We start from the raw sequence: 16,402 nt of genomic DNA, 5'->3' as shown, positions 1-16,402 counted from the left end.
TTCAGTATAGATGACTGGTCCTGACTCAATATAGATGACTGGTTCTGACTCACTATAGGTGACTTGTCCTGACTCTATAAATGACTGGTCCTGACTCACTATAGACGACTCACTATAGATTAGGGCTGCCCAACCCTCTTCCTGGAGATCTACATTCCTGTAGGTTTTCAGTCCAACCCAAATTTAGCATATCTGATTCAGTTAGATAAGGTCTTGTTGAGCAACTAATTAGTAGAATAAGGTGTGTTCAATTTGGGTTGGACTGAAAACCCACAGGACCATAGATCTCCAGAAAGAGGGTTGGGCAGCCCTGCTTTAGATGACTGGTACAGACTCACTCTAGATGACTGGTACAGACTCAATATAGATGACTGGTCCTGACTCACTATAGATAACTGGTCCTGACTCACTGATAGATGACTGGTCCTGACTCACTATAGATGACTGGTACTGACTCACTATAGATGACTGGTACAGACAAAATATAGATGACTGGTCTTGACTCACTCTAGATGACTGGTCCTGACTCACTATAGACGACTGGTCCTGACTCACTATAGACGACTTGTCCTGACTCACTATAGATGACTTGTCCTGACTCACTATAGACGACTGGTCCTGGCTCACTATAGATGACTGGTACAGACTCACTATAGATGATTGGTACAGACTCAATATAGATGACTGGTTCTGACTCACTATAGATGACTGGTCCTGACTCACTGTAGATGACTGGTCCTGACTCACTGTAGATGACTGGTTCTGACTCACTGTAGATGACTGGTCCTGACTCACTGTAGATGACTGGTTCTGACTCACTGTAGATGACTGGTCCTGACTCATTATAGATGACTGGTCCTGACTCATCATAGACGACTGATCCTGACTCACTATTGATGACTGGTTCTGACTCTCTGTTGATGACTGGTCCTGACTTACTATAGATGACTGGTTATGACTCATTATAGATGACTGGTTATGACTCACTATAGATGACTGGTACTGACTCAATATAGATGACTGGTCCTGACTCAATATAGATGACTGGTCCTGACTCACTATAGACAACTTGTCCTGACTCACTATAGATGACTTGTCCTGACTCACTATAGATGACTGGTACAGACTCACTATAGATGACTGGTACAGACTCAATATAGATGACTGGTTCTGACTCACTATAGATGACTGGTTCTGACTCACTATAGATGACGAGTCCTGAGTCAATATAGATGACTTGTCCTGACTCAATATAGATGACTGTTCCTGACTCAATATTGATGACTGGTTCTGACTCAATATAGACGACTTGTCCTGACTCTATAAATGACTGGTCCTGACTCACTATCGACGACTGGTCCTGACTCACTATAGACGGCTGGTTCTGACTCACTATAGACGATTGGTTCTGATTCAGTATAGATGACTGGTCCTGACTCAATATAGATGACTGGTCCTGACTCACTATAGATAACTGGTACAGACAAAATATAGATGACTGGTTTTGACTCACTCTAGATGACTGGTCCTGACTCAATATAGACGACTGGTCCTGACTCACTATAGACGACTGGTCCTGACTCACTATAGACGACTGGTTCTGACTCACTAGACGACTGGTTTTGACTCACAATAGACGACTGGTCCTGACTCACTCTAAATGACTGGTACTGACTCACTATAGATGACTGGTACAGACAAAATATAGATGACTGGTTTTGACTCACTCTAGATGACTGGTCCTGACTCACTATAGACGACTGGTCCTGACTCACTATAGACGACTGGTCCTGACTCACTATAGACGACTGGTCCTGACTCACTATAGATGACTTGTCCTGACTCACTATAGATGACTTGTCCTGACTCATTATAGATGACTGGTCCTGGCTCACTATAGATGACTGGTAAAGACTCACTATAGATGACTGGTACAGACTCAATATAGATGACTGGTTCTGACTCACTATAGATGACTGGTTCTGACTCACTATAGATGACGAGTCCTGAGTCAATATAGATGACTTGTCCTGACTCAATATAGATGACTGTTCCTGACTCAATATTGATGACTGGTTCTGACTCAATATAGACGACTTGTCCTGACTCTATAAATGACTGGTCCTGACTCACTATCGACGACTGGTCCTGACTCACTATAGACGATTGGTTCTGATTCAGTATAGATGACTGGTCCTGACTCAATATAGATGACTGGTTCTGACTCACTATAGGTGACTTGTCCTGACTCTATAAATGACTGGTCCTGACTCACTATAGACGACTCACTATAGATTAGGGCTGCCCAACCCTCTTCCTGGAGATCTACATTCCTGTAGGTTTTCAGTCCAACCCAAATTTAGCATATCTGATTCAGTTAGATAAGGTCTTGTTGAGCAACTAATTAGTAGAATAAGGTGTGTTCAATTTGGGTTGGACTGAAAACCCACAGGACCATAGATCTCCAGAAAGAGGGTTGGGCAGCCCTGCTTTAGATGACTGGTACAGACTCACTCTAGATGACTGGTACAGACTCAATATAGATGACTGGTCCTGACTCACTATAGATAACTGGTCCTGACTCACTGATAGATGACTGGTCCTGACTCACTATAGATGACTGGTACTGACTCACTATAGATGACTGGTACAGACAAAATATAGATGACTGGTCTTGACTCACTCTAGATGACTGGTCCTGACTCACTATAGACGACTGGTCCTGACTCACTATAGACGACTTGTCCTGACTCACTATAGATGACTTGTCCTGACTCACTATAGACGACTGGTCCTGGCTCACTATAGATGACTGGTACAGACTCACTATAGATGATTGGTACAGACTCAATATAGATGACTGGTTCTGACTCACTATAGATGACTGGTCCTGACTCACTGTAGATGACTGGTCCTGACTCACTGTAGATGACTGGTTCTGACTCACTGTAGATGACTGGTCCTGACTCACTGTAGATGACTGGTTCTGACTCACTGTAGATGACTGGTCCTGACTCATTATAGACGACTGGTCCTGACTCATCATAGACGACTGATCCTGACTCACTATTGATGACTGGTTCTGACTCTCTGTTGATGACTGGTCCTGACTTACTATAGATGACTGGTTATGACTCATTATAGATGACTGGTTATGACTCACTATAGATGACTGGTACTGACTCAATATAGATGACTGGTCCTGACTCAATATAGATGACTGGTCCTGACTCACTATAGACAACTTGTCCTGACTCACTATAGATGACTTGTCCTGACTCACTATAGATGACTGGTACAGACTCACTATAGATGACTGGTACAGACTCAATATAGATGACTGGTTCTGACTCACTATAGATGACTGGTTCTGACTCACTATAGATGACGAGTCCTGAGTCAATATAGATGACTTGTCCTGACTCAATATAGATGACTGTTCCTGACTCAATATTGATGACTGGTTCTGACTCAATATAGACGACTTGTCCTGACTCTATAAATGACTGGTCCTGACTCACTATCGACGACTGGTCCTGACTCACTATAGACGGCTGGTTCTGACTCACTATAGACGATTGGTTCTGATTCAGTATAGATGACTGGTCCTGACTCAATATAGATGACTGGTTCTGACTCACTATAGGTGACTTGTCCTGACTCACTATAGACGACTCACTATAGATCAGGGCTGCCCAACCCTCTTCCTGGAGATCTACATTCCTGTAGGTTTTCAGTCCAACCCAAATTTAGCATATCTGATTCAGTTTGATAAGGTCTTGTTGAGCAACTAATTAGTAGAATAAGGTGTGTTCAATTTGGGTTGGACTGAAAACCCACAGGACCGTAGATCTCCAGAAAGAGGGTTGGGCAGCCCTGCTTTAGATGACTGGTCCTGACTCACTATATAGATGACTGGTCCTGACTCACTGTAGATATATTATATATTACCTTTATTTTACTAGGCAAGTCAGTTCAGAACAAATTCTTATTTTCAATGATGGCCTAGGAACAGTGGGTTAACTGCCTGTTCAGCGGCAGAACTACAGATTTGTACCTTGTCAGCTCGGGGATTCGAACTTGCAACCTTTCAGTTACTCGTCCAACACTCTAACCACTAGGCTACACTGCCGACCCAGATGACTGGTCCTGACTCACTGTAGATGGCCTGTACAGATTCACTATAGATGACAGGTCCTGACACACTGTAGATGACTGGTCCTGACTCACTGTAGATGCCTGTACAGATTCACTATAGATGACTGGTTCTGACTCACTATAGATGATGGTCCTGACTCACATTCTGACTCACTATAGATGACTGGTACTGACTCACTATAGATGACTGGGCCTGACTCACTATTAATGACTGGTCCTGACTCATTATAGACGACTGGTCCTGACTCACTATAGATGACTGGTTCTGACTCACTATAGATGATGGTCCTGACTCACATTCTGACTCACTATAGATGACTGGTACTGACTCACTATAGATGACTGGTACTGACTCACTATAGATGACTGGGCCTGACTCACTATAGATGACTGGTCCTGACTCATTATAGACGACTGGTCCTGACTCACTATAGATAACTGGTACTGACTCACTATAGATGACTGGTACTGACTCACTATAGATGACTTGTTTTTCCTCACTATAGATAGCTGGTACTGACTCACTATAGATGACTGGTACTGACTCACTATAGATGACTGGTCCTGACTCACTATAGATGACTGGTACTGACTCACTATAGATAGCTGGTACTGACTCACTATAGATGACTGGTCCTGACTCACTATAGATGACTGGTCCTGACTCACTATAGATGACTGGTCCTGACTCACTATAGATGACTTGTTTTGCCACACTACAGATGACTGGGCCTGACTCACTACAGATCACTGGGCCTGACTCACTACAGATGATTTGGCCTGACTCACTATAGATTACTGGTACAGACTCATGTTTACCTGCACCTGATACTGCACACACACACTGAAAGGGAGGCTCCTCTGGGGGCGGCCAGACTTGGCAGCCGTCTCCCACACCTGCCTCCACTCTCCACTCAGCAGCTCTGATGGACTGCAGGGTCCTAACCTCTCTGCTCAACACCACCCTCCATCTCCCTCTCACACACACATTTCCCTTCCCCATTACAGTTTTTTTGCCCAAAACCCCCTACCGCAAACATGCATGCACTCTCTAGCGCACACACACACACACACACACACACACACGCACACACACACGCACACACACATACACAGCACCTCCTCATTCAAATCCCCTTCCCAAACACACACTCGATATCCCACACAACCCCTTCTCTCCCACTCCAACCTCTAAAAGAAGTCATAGCTGAGACAGTCCACTCTTGTGATGTCACCACCTTCCCTGTTCACTGGTGCTTATCTAACGTAGCTATGCCTTTTATGTCTGTGGAACCTGGCCATGGGCGTGGGATGCCAGTCACTCTGGACTTGGGGGTCAGCAGAGTGTGTGGTGATGACACCCACCTTTCCTCTACCTACACCCACCTCTCCTCTACCTACACCCACCTCTCCTCTACCTACACCCACCTCTCCTCTACCTACACCCACCTCTCCTCTACCTACACCCACCTCTCCTCTACCTACACCCATCTTTCCTCTACCTACACCCACCTCTCCTCTACCTACACCCACCTCTCCTCTACCTACACCCACCTCTCCTCTACCTACACCCTCTTCTCTCTCCTCTTCCCTCATCTTTACTCTCCTCTTCTCTCTCCTCTTCCCTCTCCTCTTCCCTTCTCTTTTACTCTCCTCTTCCCTCTCCTCTACTCTCTCCTCTTTTCTCTCCTCTTTCCTCCTCTACTCTCTCCTCTTCTTTACTCTCCTCTACTCTCTCCTCTTCCCTCCTACTCTCTCCTCTTTTCTCTTCTCTTCCCTTCTTTTTGCTCTCCTCTTCCCTCTCCTCTACTCTCTCCTCTTCCCTCCTCCAATCTCTCCTCTTCCCTCCTCTACTCTCTCCTCTTTACTCTCCTCTTCCCTCTCCTCTACTCTCTCCTCATCCCTCCACTACTCTCTCCACTTCCCTCCTCTACTCTCTCCACTTCCCTCCTCTACTCTCTCCACTTCCCTCCTCTACTCTCTCCACTTCCCTCCTCTACTCTCTCCACTTCCCTCCTCTACTCTCTCCTCTTCCCTCCTCTACTCTCTCCTCTTCCCTCCTCTTCCTCTCTCCTCTTCCCTCCTCTACTCTCTCCTCTTCCCTCCCTCTACCTTCTCCTCTTCCCTCCTCTTCCTTCTTCTACTCTCTCCTCTTCCCTCCTCTACTCTCTCCTCCTCTTTCCTCTCCTCCCTCCTCTACTCTCTCTTCTCTACTCTCTCCTCTTTACTCTCCACTTCCCTCTCCTCTACTCTCTCCTCTTCCCTCCTCTACTCTCTCCACTTCCCTCCTCTACTCTCCTCCTCCTCTACTCTCTCCACTTCCCTCCTCTCCTCCTCTCTCTCCTCTTCCCTCCTCTACTCTCTCCTCTTCCCTCCTCTTTCCTCCTCTACTCTCTCCTCTTCCCTCCTCTACTCTCTCCTCTTTACTCTCCTCTACACTCTCCTCTTTACTCTCCTCTTCCCTCCTCTACTCTCTCCTCTTCCCTCCTCTACTCTCTCCTCTTCCCTCCTCTACTCTCTCCACTTCCCTCCTCTACTCTCTCCACTTCCCTCCTCTACTCTCTCCACTCTCCTCCTCTTCCCTCCTCTACTCTCTCCACTTCCCTCCTCTACTCTCTCCACTTCCCTCCTCTACTCTCTCCACTTCCCTCCTCTACTCTCTCCTCTTTACTCTCCTCTACTCTCTCCTCTCCCTCTACTCTCTCCACTTCCCTCCTCTCTACTCCCTCCTCTACTCTCCCTCCCTCTCTACTCTCTCCACTCCCTCCTCTCCTCTTCCCTCCTCCTCCTCTCCTACTCTCTCCACTTCCTCCTCCTCTCTCCTCTTCCCCTCTCCTCTACTCTCTCCTCTTCCTCCTCTTCTCTCCTCTTCTCTCTCTCTCCTCTCTCCCTCCCTCCTCTACTCTCTCCACCTCCTCCCTCTCCACTCCCTCCTTCTCTCTCCTCTTCCCTCCTCTACTCTCTCCACTTCCCTCCTCTCTCTCCACTCTCCTCCTCTCTCCTCTTCCCTCTCTCTACTCTTCCACTTCCTCCCTCTTTACTCTCTCCTCTTCCCTCTCTCCTCCTTCCCTCTCCTTTACTCTCTCCTCTTCCCTATTCACTTTACTCCTCTCCTCTTCCCTCTTCACTTTACTCCCCTCCTCTACTCTCTCCTCTTTACTCTCCTCTTCCCTCTCCTCCAATCTCTCCTCTTCCCTCCTCTTCCCTCTCCTCCAATCTCTCCTCTTCTCTTCCCTTTCCTCTCACCTCTTCCCTTACCTCTTTACTCACTCCTCTTCCCTCCTCTACTCCTCTCCTCTACTCCCCTTCTCTCTCCTCTACTCCTCTTCTCTCTCCTCTTCCATCCTCTTCTCTCTCCTCTACTCCTCTACTCTCCTCATCCCTCCTCTACTCTCTCCTCATCCCTCCTCTACTCTCTCCTCTTCCCTCCTCTACTCCTCTTTACCCTCCTCTTCCCTCCTCTACTCTCTCCTCTTCCCTCTTCACTTTACTCCCCTCCTCTACTCTCTCCTCTTCTCTCTCCTCTACTCCTCTTCTCTCTCCTCTCCTCTCTCCTCTTCTCTCTCCTCTCTCCTCTACCCTCTCCTCTACTCTCTCCTCTCCTCTACTCTCTCCTCTTCCCTCTTCTTTACTCTCTTCTCTCCTCTACTCTCTCCTCTTCTCTCTCCTCTTCCCTCCTCTCTACTCTCTCCTCTTCCATCCTCTTTACCCTCTCCTCTTCCCTCCTCTACTCTGTCCTCTTCTCTCTCCTCTTCCCTCCTCTACTCTCTTTTCCTGTCCATTTCTCCCAACTCTCTACCCACTGGGCACAGATGTCCCTTCAACGTCTATTTTTATTTTCATTTGGTTGAGTTGTCAACTAACGTGAATTCAATGTGAAATCAACAAACAATTTCACCATGACATTGGATTTAGTTTACAAGTTCTGCGACAAATATGAAATTCCCCTAAGTTGAGGAATCCAATCAGTTTTCCACGTTGATTCAATGGCATGACATATCATTATTTTGTTTAAATGACGTAGAAACCACATTGATTCAAACATCTTTTGTCCAGTGGGTCTTCTCACTTCAAACAGTTCAAACAGACAGTGGAGAAAGGCAACAGTGTCCAGAACAGCAGCCAGCTCTACCATGGATCTGATCCTGGACCAGGGAGGTTGAGAGGGGGAAAGAAAGACAGTGGAGAAAGTCAACAGTGTCCAGAACAGCAGCCAGCTCTACCATGGATCTGATCCTGGACCAGGGAGGTTGAGAGGGGGAAAGAAAGACAGTGGAGAAAGGCAACAGTGTCCAGAACAGCAGCCAGCTCTACCATGGATCTGATCCTGGATCAGGGAGGTTGAGAGGGGGAAAGAAAGACCATGGAGAAAGGCAACAGTGTCCAGAACAGCAGCCAGCTCTACCATGGATCTGATCCTGGATCAGGGAGGTTGAGAGGGGGAAAGAAAGGCAACAGTGTCCAGAACAGCAGCCAGCTCTACCATGGATCTGATCCTGGATCAGGGAGGTTGAGAAGGGGAAAGAAAGACAGGCTGTCACTGACATCTGACAGAACCCTTCCCCCTCTCTCTCTCCCCCTCTCTCTCTCTCCTTACACCCTTTGCGTGATGTATTGTTGTCTCTACCTTCTTGCCCTTTCTGTTGTCTGTGCCCAATAATGTTTGTACCATGTTTTGTGCTGCTACCATGTTGTTGTCATGTGTTGCTGCCTTGCTATGTTGTTGTCTTAGGTCTCTCTTTATGTAGTGTTGTCTCTCTTGCAGTGATGTTTGTTTTGTCCTATATTTCTATGTTATTTATTTCTATTTTTTATTTGTTTTATTCCAGCCCCCGTCCCCACAGTAGGTATTTTTGCCTTTTGGTAGGCCGTCATTGTAAAGATGAATTTGTTCTTAATTAACTGACTTGCCTAGTTAAATAAAGGTTAAATAAAATCATAATAAATAACACACTCTCTCTCTCTCTCTCTCTCTTTCCCCATCTCTCTCTTCCTCTCTCTCTCTCTCCCTCTCGCCCCCTCTCTCGCTCCCTCTCTCTCCCTCCATCTCCCCTCCCTATCTCTCTCTCTCTCTCCCTCTCCCTCCTTCCATCTCGCTCTCTCTCTTTGTGCTGGATTCAGTCTGTATAGCGGAAGTACCACAGAAGATCCGTGTCAAAATGTAAAGATCATTTCCGATTGAGCCGACATATGCAGCGTTTACTGTGAATGTGGTCTCTGCAAATGCTAGAACATTTCAATTTGCTTTTAAATTTCAAACGAGCTATTACATGGGTCTTCCGCAATACTTCTGCGATACGGATTGAATTCAGCCCTTTCTCTCTCTCGCTGACTCTCTCTGTCTATGTTGTCACGAGCTAGGGGTCCGTGTGGGGGAGGAGCTAGGGATCAGCATGGTTGAGGGATTTTTAAAAGGGCCTGTAAGGTGATTTCTGACCACTGCCCTCTTTGTCTGGAACTGGGAATTAGAAATATCTCCTTCCACCCTCCAAAAAACCAAACCCCTTGGTACTGTTTACGTGAAGGTGGATTTTTAGATGTGAGGTTGTTTGTTTCTGTAACACCTTGACCCCTTTCCCTGGTTCCCTCTTCCCCATGAAACATACCAATCTGAGGAGGAACCTCTGGGGCACGGAGAGATAGTAATCAGCCTGTGGACAAGTGGGCTTGTCGCAAGTGGGCTAATTCAGCTAATTCGCAAGCAAAATACAAGGGGGTCCCACACTCTGAGTGGGTGGAACCAAGCTACGAGAGTTAGCACACTACGTAGCAACATGTTAAGCGCTAACAACAATACTTTGGCATTTAATTCAGAGATTCATTCAAACGCATGTTTTTGGGCTTTTCTTGAGATTGTTTACGACCTCATTTTGTGGCCATTCATTTGCTCGCCTCTCAATGGAATTTTTCATCAGTGAGCTCACTCTTGTTTAGCCTATCTCTGCATGCATGATTTGACATGGGCCCTGCCTTCGTTTCTGAATTATAAACGGGTGAACTGTGAAACAGTGGACTAAACTTCCGTGCAGGTTTCAGTTTTCCTCAATGAAACTTATTTTCCTCAATGAAACTTGCAGTACATTTCAGCATTTGTTCACTCTAATCACTAATATCTTGAGCTTTGTGTCAATAATACAACGTTTTCATCAAGCGCCTGATTTTAATGAGCCCCAGATAAGATATTCATTCAACTGGGTCCCACGTGATCAAAGCAAACAATGTTGCTGAAAGTGATTATCCTCAAATTCTAATCTTTTTTTGAGGCCCTCCGATAATACCCTGGAAATTAGTCTGAGGGCCGGTTGTCATGGTTATGAGCAACAATGAACGCGTAGTCGCCTCCCCCCCCCCCCCCCCCCTCGAGCTTTCTGTTTCAGATTCCCTATTCAGTTGGGAGTGTGTGGGGCGAAATTAGCATAAAGCATAAAGCAGACAAGTCCAAACAGTTGCAAAATCGAACGTTTTACAACTAAAATTAGATTGTCTATTGGACAAATGCAGGTAGATCGCTCTCCGGTTCATTCCGTTTAAGAAATATTTTGTAACAGATTCGTCGTAATGAATAGACCCTGCCGCTGTACCATCGAGCAGCATCTCTCAAAACAGAAAGGCGAGGGGGAATTCTTCAGGCCACTTGTTGTAAAGAGTTGGAGGTACTAGCGTCAGTTGAAAGGGGAATTCTTTAGAACAATTATTTTGAAGAGTTAGCGCTAGGGTTCCATGCAAACCGATGCCAAGGAGAGTCAAAACCAAAGGCACAGTGGATTTGCGAAAACAGGGGAACACAAAGCCCAGGCGACAAGTTTAAAGACAAATCACCTTGCATCCTAAATAACTATTCAGCCACTATTTTGTTTTGATGCTCTCAAACACGGACAATGTTTGGAAACTGTAGGAAATATATTTTTTGTGTTTATTGTGATGTAGAATATCATTCATATTCGGGAAGAAATTAATTGAAAGTAGAATAGTAAAGCAACTGCATATGTCGAAACATATGAGAATAAATTGTTTATATATATATATATTTAATTACTTTGCCATTTAGAAAATAATTAACTTTTTCTGTTGGTGCTTCTGATTTAAATTACTTCAGAAATGTGTTGTGGGGCATTAAGATATTTACTCCCTTCCTTCAATAATCTTTCCACACAACCTGTTGCTTTCAGGAAAGGAGATTACAAGCCACCCACAACAACTGGCAAGTGGCGCACTTGTTCCTCTGTAAGGGCTTACACCCCTGCCATACCTTCCCTTCACATTCAACATCTTCTCCATCTTAGAGGCAATCTGTGATTGCTACCTCCATTTAAGTACTTTTAAATTAATAATATAGAACCATTGATTCTTAAAGAATATAACTTATAAATGCCTCATGGGCTGAGTTCAACGGTTGTACCCCTTTAGAACCCAAAATGTAAGCTTGTTTTACTCCAATGCTTGTAAACAATGTAAATGTAAACGAACACTGTATAGCCTCACAACATGGTTAAGACAATCATTTTTATATCATGGATGTTCAGTCCCTGGATCCAGACAGTTTTGTCTATGATTCTGAGAGTGGTCACATTTCTTCAGTCTCATTCCTCAGACTTCTTTGTCATTGTTTGAACTGCATATTGCTACTTTAAAGAAAGCGCTACAGGATGTCATTTTGGCACTATGATACATTCACACCCTGTCCCGTAGCGTCATGTCGATCACTTGCAATGAGAGACTTACCCCATTTGAACATCATCATGGTCAACAGCACTGTTTTGAGATTCAAACTAATTTTCCCAAATTCCATGGTGAAACAAATGACCTGGGAGTTAAAGAAGCAAAAAAAAGTATAAAATATTTTCACTTTAATAGCACCCGTCTAGGTATTCTGGAGTTAGAAGACTTAATGAGTCTCTTGGTGTTGCCCTGCTCTGCTGTTGGCATGCTACTGACTACCCATGCTTTGTTGGTAATGAGAGCAACATTAGCCTGAAGAGACAGCCTGGTCAGAGTGAGAGAGTGTATTCAACCGGTAGGAGAGGGAGGGGGCAGGAAAACAAGGCACGGATCAGTAAACTTGGGGTGGATTCTTCTCGCACATCCCTCTTACCTCACCTCCTCATTATGAATAGCTACTGAGGTTAACCCTATTCTTGGAAGGAGATATCACTTGCAACTGGTCATGATAATCAGTGTTAAAGCTTATTCTTTAATGTGTAACGTGATGGCACAGTTAATGCAATTTCAGTCCCTGACAGTTTTCAGTCATTGGGCATTACATTTAGAATTTAAAAAAATACCTAACATCCCTTTCATACATTCAATTCAAATTCCTAATTAACTGGAGAAACAAAATACCACAAACCAAATCGTTGAACTCCAACCTAGTCCTCGTCAGTGGTCACTCCAAATACATGAGTCTGCATGGCTAATACCATGCCACATTTCTTAATGGCCGTGTACAATGGTACATCCATCCAATCCAGGGGGATAAATGTAGCATTTTTAGCCTGACTCGACCCTCTGGAGTTGTATTAGTAGGAGTGAATCCCGTCCAGGTTGTATTAGTAGGAGTGAATCCAGTCCAGGTTGTATTAGTAGGAGTGAATCCGGTCCAGGTTGTATTAGTAGGAGTGAATCCGGTCCAGGTTGTATTAGTAGGAGTGAATCCGGTCCAGGTTGTATTAGTAGGAGTGAATCCGGTCCAGGTTCTATTAGTAGGAGTGAATCCGGTCCAGGTTGTATTTGTAGGAGTGAATCCGGTCCATGTTGTGTTAGTAGGAGTGAATCTGGTCCAGGTTGTATTAGTAGAAGTGAATCCTGTCCAGGTTGTATTAGTAGGAGTGAATCCGGTCCAGGTTGTATTTGTAGGAGTGAATCCGGTCCAGGTTGTATTAGTAGGAGTGAATTCGGTCCAGGTTGTATTAGTAGGAGTGAATCCGGTCCAGGTTGTATTAGTAGGAGTGAATCCGGTCCAGGTTGTATTAGTAGGAGTGAATCCGGTCCAGGTTGTATTAGTAGGAGTGAATCTGGTCCAGGTTGTATTAGTAGGAGTGAATCCGGTCCAGGTTGTATTAGTAGGAGTGAATCCGGTCCAGGTTGTATTAGTAGGAGTGAATCCGGTCCAGGTTGTATTTGTAGGAGTGAATCCGGTCCAGGTTGTATTAGTAGGAGTGAATCCGGTCCAGGTTGTATTAGTAGGAGTGAATCCAGTCCAGGTTGTATTAGTAGGAGTGAATCCGGTCCAGGTTGTATTAGTAGGAGTGAATCCGGTCCAGGTTGTATTAGTAGGAGTGAATCCGGTCCAGGTTGTATTAGTAGGAGTGAATCTGGTCCAGGTTGTATTAGTAGGAGTGAATCCGGTCCAGGTTGTATTAGTAGGAGTGAATCCGGTCCAGGTTTTAGCCACTAGGTCATTCCCGGCCTCAGCATGGCTCCTCTGTGAACGTTGGGTTTATCGCTCAGCCGTACAACACCTAGCGGGGACTACAGAGAGGAATGTTATGTGTACGATTGTGACTAAATGTGTAAGTGTACATTAATATAGGTGCAATATGCAGAAATCGCAGATCCTGGTTGTTAAAATTCTAATAGTTTGCCTAATTTCAGTTTATGATGGTACAACGTAGAGAGTCATTGTATCAGTTTAAATATGTTGTTTTTTTACATCTGGTGTAAAAAAATATATATATTTTTGTCCAGAAACGGTTTCTGTGTGGTCTAGCAAACGGTTTCTGTGTGGTCTAGCAAACTGTTTCTGTGTGGTCTAGCAAACTGTTTCTGTGTGGTACAGCAAACCGTTGCTGTGTGTGAGTGCAGGTACTGTATGTGAGTGTATATACTGTAAGTACAGTACGTGTGCATATGGGTGTGCATGCCTTCATGTGTGCGTACATGTTTGCGTGTCTGAGTGTGTGTTTGCATGTCATAGCACAGGGCACAAGACAGACAGCAGCCAATGTTATCCAGAAAGCCTAAAGACATGGAAAAGGTCAGACTGCCCCCCTTCCTGACAGACAGACAGCCCACATCCCTACTGTAGGCTCTAAGGGGCTCTTGGATTATTTTTTTTTGATAAAAAAAAAAAAAGTTTTATTTATTTCACCTTTATTTCAACAGGTAGGCCAGTTGAGAACAAGTTCTCACTTACAACTGCGACCTGGCCAAGATAAAGCAAAGTAGTGTGACACAAACAACAACACAGAGTTACACATGGAATAAACAAACGTACAGTCAATAACATAATAGGAAAATAAATCTATATACAGTGTGTGCAAATGTGGTAGGACAAGGGAGGTAAGGCAATAAATAGGCCATAGTGGCAAAATAATTACAATATAGCAATTAAACACTGGAGTGATAGATGTGCAGAAGATGAGTGTGCAAGTAGAGATACTGGGGTGCAAAGGAGCAAAACATGATTTATTTTTAAATAACAATATGGGGATGAGGTAGTTGGATGGGCTATTTACAGATGGGCTATGTACAAATGTTCTGTTCTGACAGCTGTTCTGACAGGTGGTGCTTAAAGCTAGTGAGGGAGATATGAGTCTCCAGCTTCAGTGATTTTTGCAATTCGTTCCAGTCATTGGCAGCAGAGGAAGGAAAGGAGTTCCAAAGTAGGAATTGACTTTGGGGGTGACCAGTGAAATATACCTGCTGGCGCGTGCTACAGGTGGGTGCTGCTATGGTGACCAGTGAGCTGAGATAAGGCGGAGCTATACCTAGCAAATACTTATAGATGACCTGGAGCCAGCGGGTTTGGCGACAAATATGAGCAAGGGCCAGTCAACAAAGCATACAGGTCGCAGCGGTGGGTAGTATATGGGGCTTTGGTGAAACCACAGATGCTGAGGAATAGGGGTACAGATATTGAGGAATAGGGGTACAGATATTGAGGAATAGGGGTACAGATATTGAGGAAGAGAGGGTATAGATATTGAGGAAGAGAGGGTATAGATATTGAGGAATAGGGGTACAGATATTGAGGAAGAGAGGGTATAGATATTGAGGAATAGGGGTACAGATATTGAGGAAGAGAGGGTATAGATATTGATTGAGCATACAACAGTGGTAACATTGCTTTAGGTTGGACTTGTATCTTTTTTAAAGTGTTTTGGGTCAATTCCATCTCAACTCTCAACAGGGCCTGTGTGGCTCAGTCGGTAGAGCATGGCGCTTGCAATTGAAAACGTAACCCATATGTAAAAAAAGGAAAATGCTGGACAAAAGCGTCTGCTAAATGGGATATATTATTATATTATTATAACTCAGTTGAAATCAGGAATTGAAAACTAATGGGAAAATGTGCTATTGTTGCAAGGGGGAGGCCTGTCTGTCTATTGCTCATCTCTTCAATCACGTACTTTGTGTTGTGTTTACAATGTAATCTTTTCAGGATACCTTTTTCAGCAGATTTCCCGGGACGTCCTGGTGTTTTTCTGGATCTTGGAATGCAGCGTGTGCCGAAACATGATATGACACATGCCTGCAGCTCATCAGGGAGGAGGTTGTTTTTGGTTGTTTTCTTGAGGCATCCTTGAGAAGACAGTCTTTTATCGCAAACGGATAGCAAGGATGAATGTCTGACGGCTAATTCACAGGACCTTCGGTTACTTTCTCACTCCTCCTGACCGAGATTGAAACCAAAGTGTGGTATCACTGTCAATTTAGCAAACTTAACCAACAACACGTGTGGACACACACGCAGGCACAAACTGAGATACAAAATATCACAAGAGGAATTTTCTCTTGGTCTTATGGTTTGTCCCGTTGGAGACCTGGGTTTAGATCACATCCATGACACACACAGGCCCACACACACACACTAGAGCTGAGCGATTACCTGAAATGTCTGTTATTTTTGGGAGGTTTTGGGAGCTCCATGGGTTTTCTGTGAGCTCAATGCACACATTGTGCAGTTTCTCTAGAGATAAATCAGATCAAGCCTGAACTGTGCAATGTAGTATTTGATTTGATTTATTTGATTTAACCTTTATTTAACTAGGCAAGTCATTTAAGAAAAATATCTTATTTACAATGACAGCCTACAAAATGGCAAAAGACCTCCTGCGTGGACGCGGGCTGGAATTTAAAAAAACAACACAAAAAAACATATAAATATAGGACAAAACACACACCACGACAAGAGAGACAAGACAAAACTACATAAAGAGAGACCTAAGACGACAACATAGCAAGGCAGCAACACATGACAACATAGCATGGTAGCAACACAACATGGTAGCAGCACACAACATGG

General features: G+C 44.6%; 1 protein-coding gene across 1 annotated transcript in view; it reads right to left on the bottom strand.

The window, feature by feature from the left end:
- Nucleotides 1-12,099, bottom strand: part of crb2a (crumbs cell polarity complex component 2a) — a 51,214-nt gene extending 39,115 nt beyond the window's left edge. The window contains exon 1 of the mRNA XM_064943388.1: nucleotides 11,881-12,099. Coding sequence (XP_064799460.1) covers nucleotides 11,881-11,947 — 67 coding nt within the window. The 5' untranslated portion in view covers nucleotides 11,948-12,099. The remainder of the gene's footprint in view (nucleotides 1-11,880) is intronic.
- Between the last annotated feature and the right edge of the window lie 4,303 nt (nucleotides 12,100-16,402).

Source organism: Oncorhynchus masou, chromosome 28, assembly GCF_036934945.1.
Source record: "Oncorhynchus masou masou isolate Uvic2021 chromosome 28, UVic_Omas_1.1, whole genome shotgun sequence".
NCBI classification, from domain to species: Eukaryota; Metazoa; Chordata; class Actinopteri; order Salmoniformes; family Salmonidae; genus Oncorhynchus; species Oncorhynchus masou.
The sequence above is the reverse complement of the archived record's forward strand: the minus strand, read 5'-3'. Positions and strand labels throughout refer to the sequence as shown.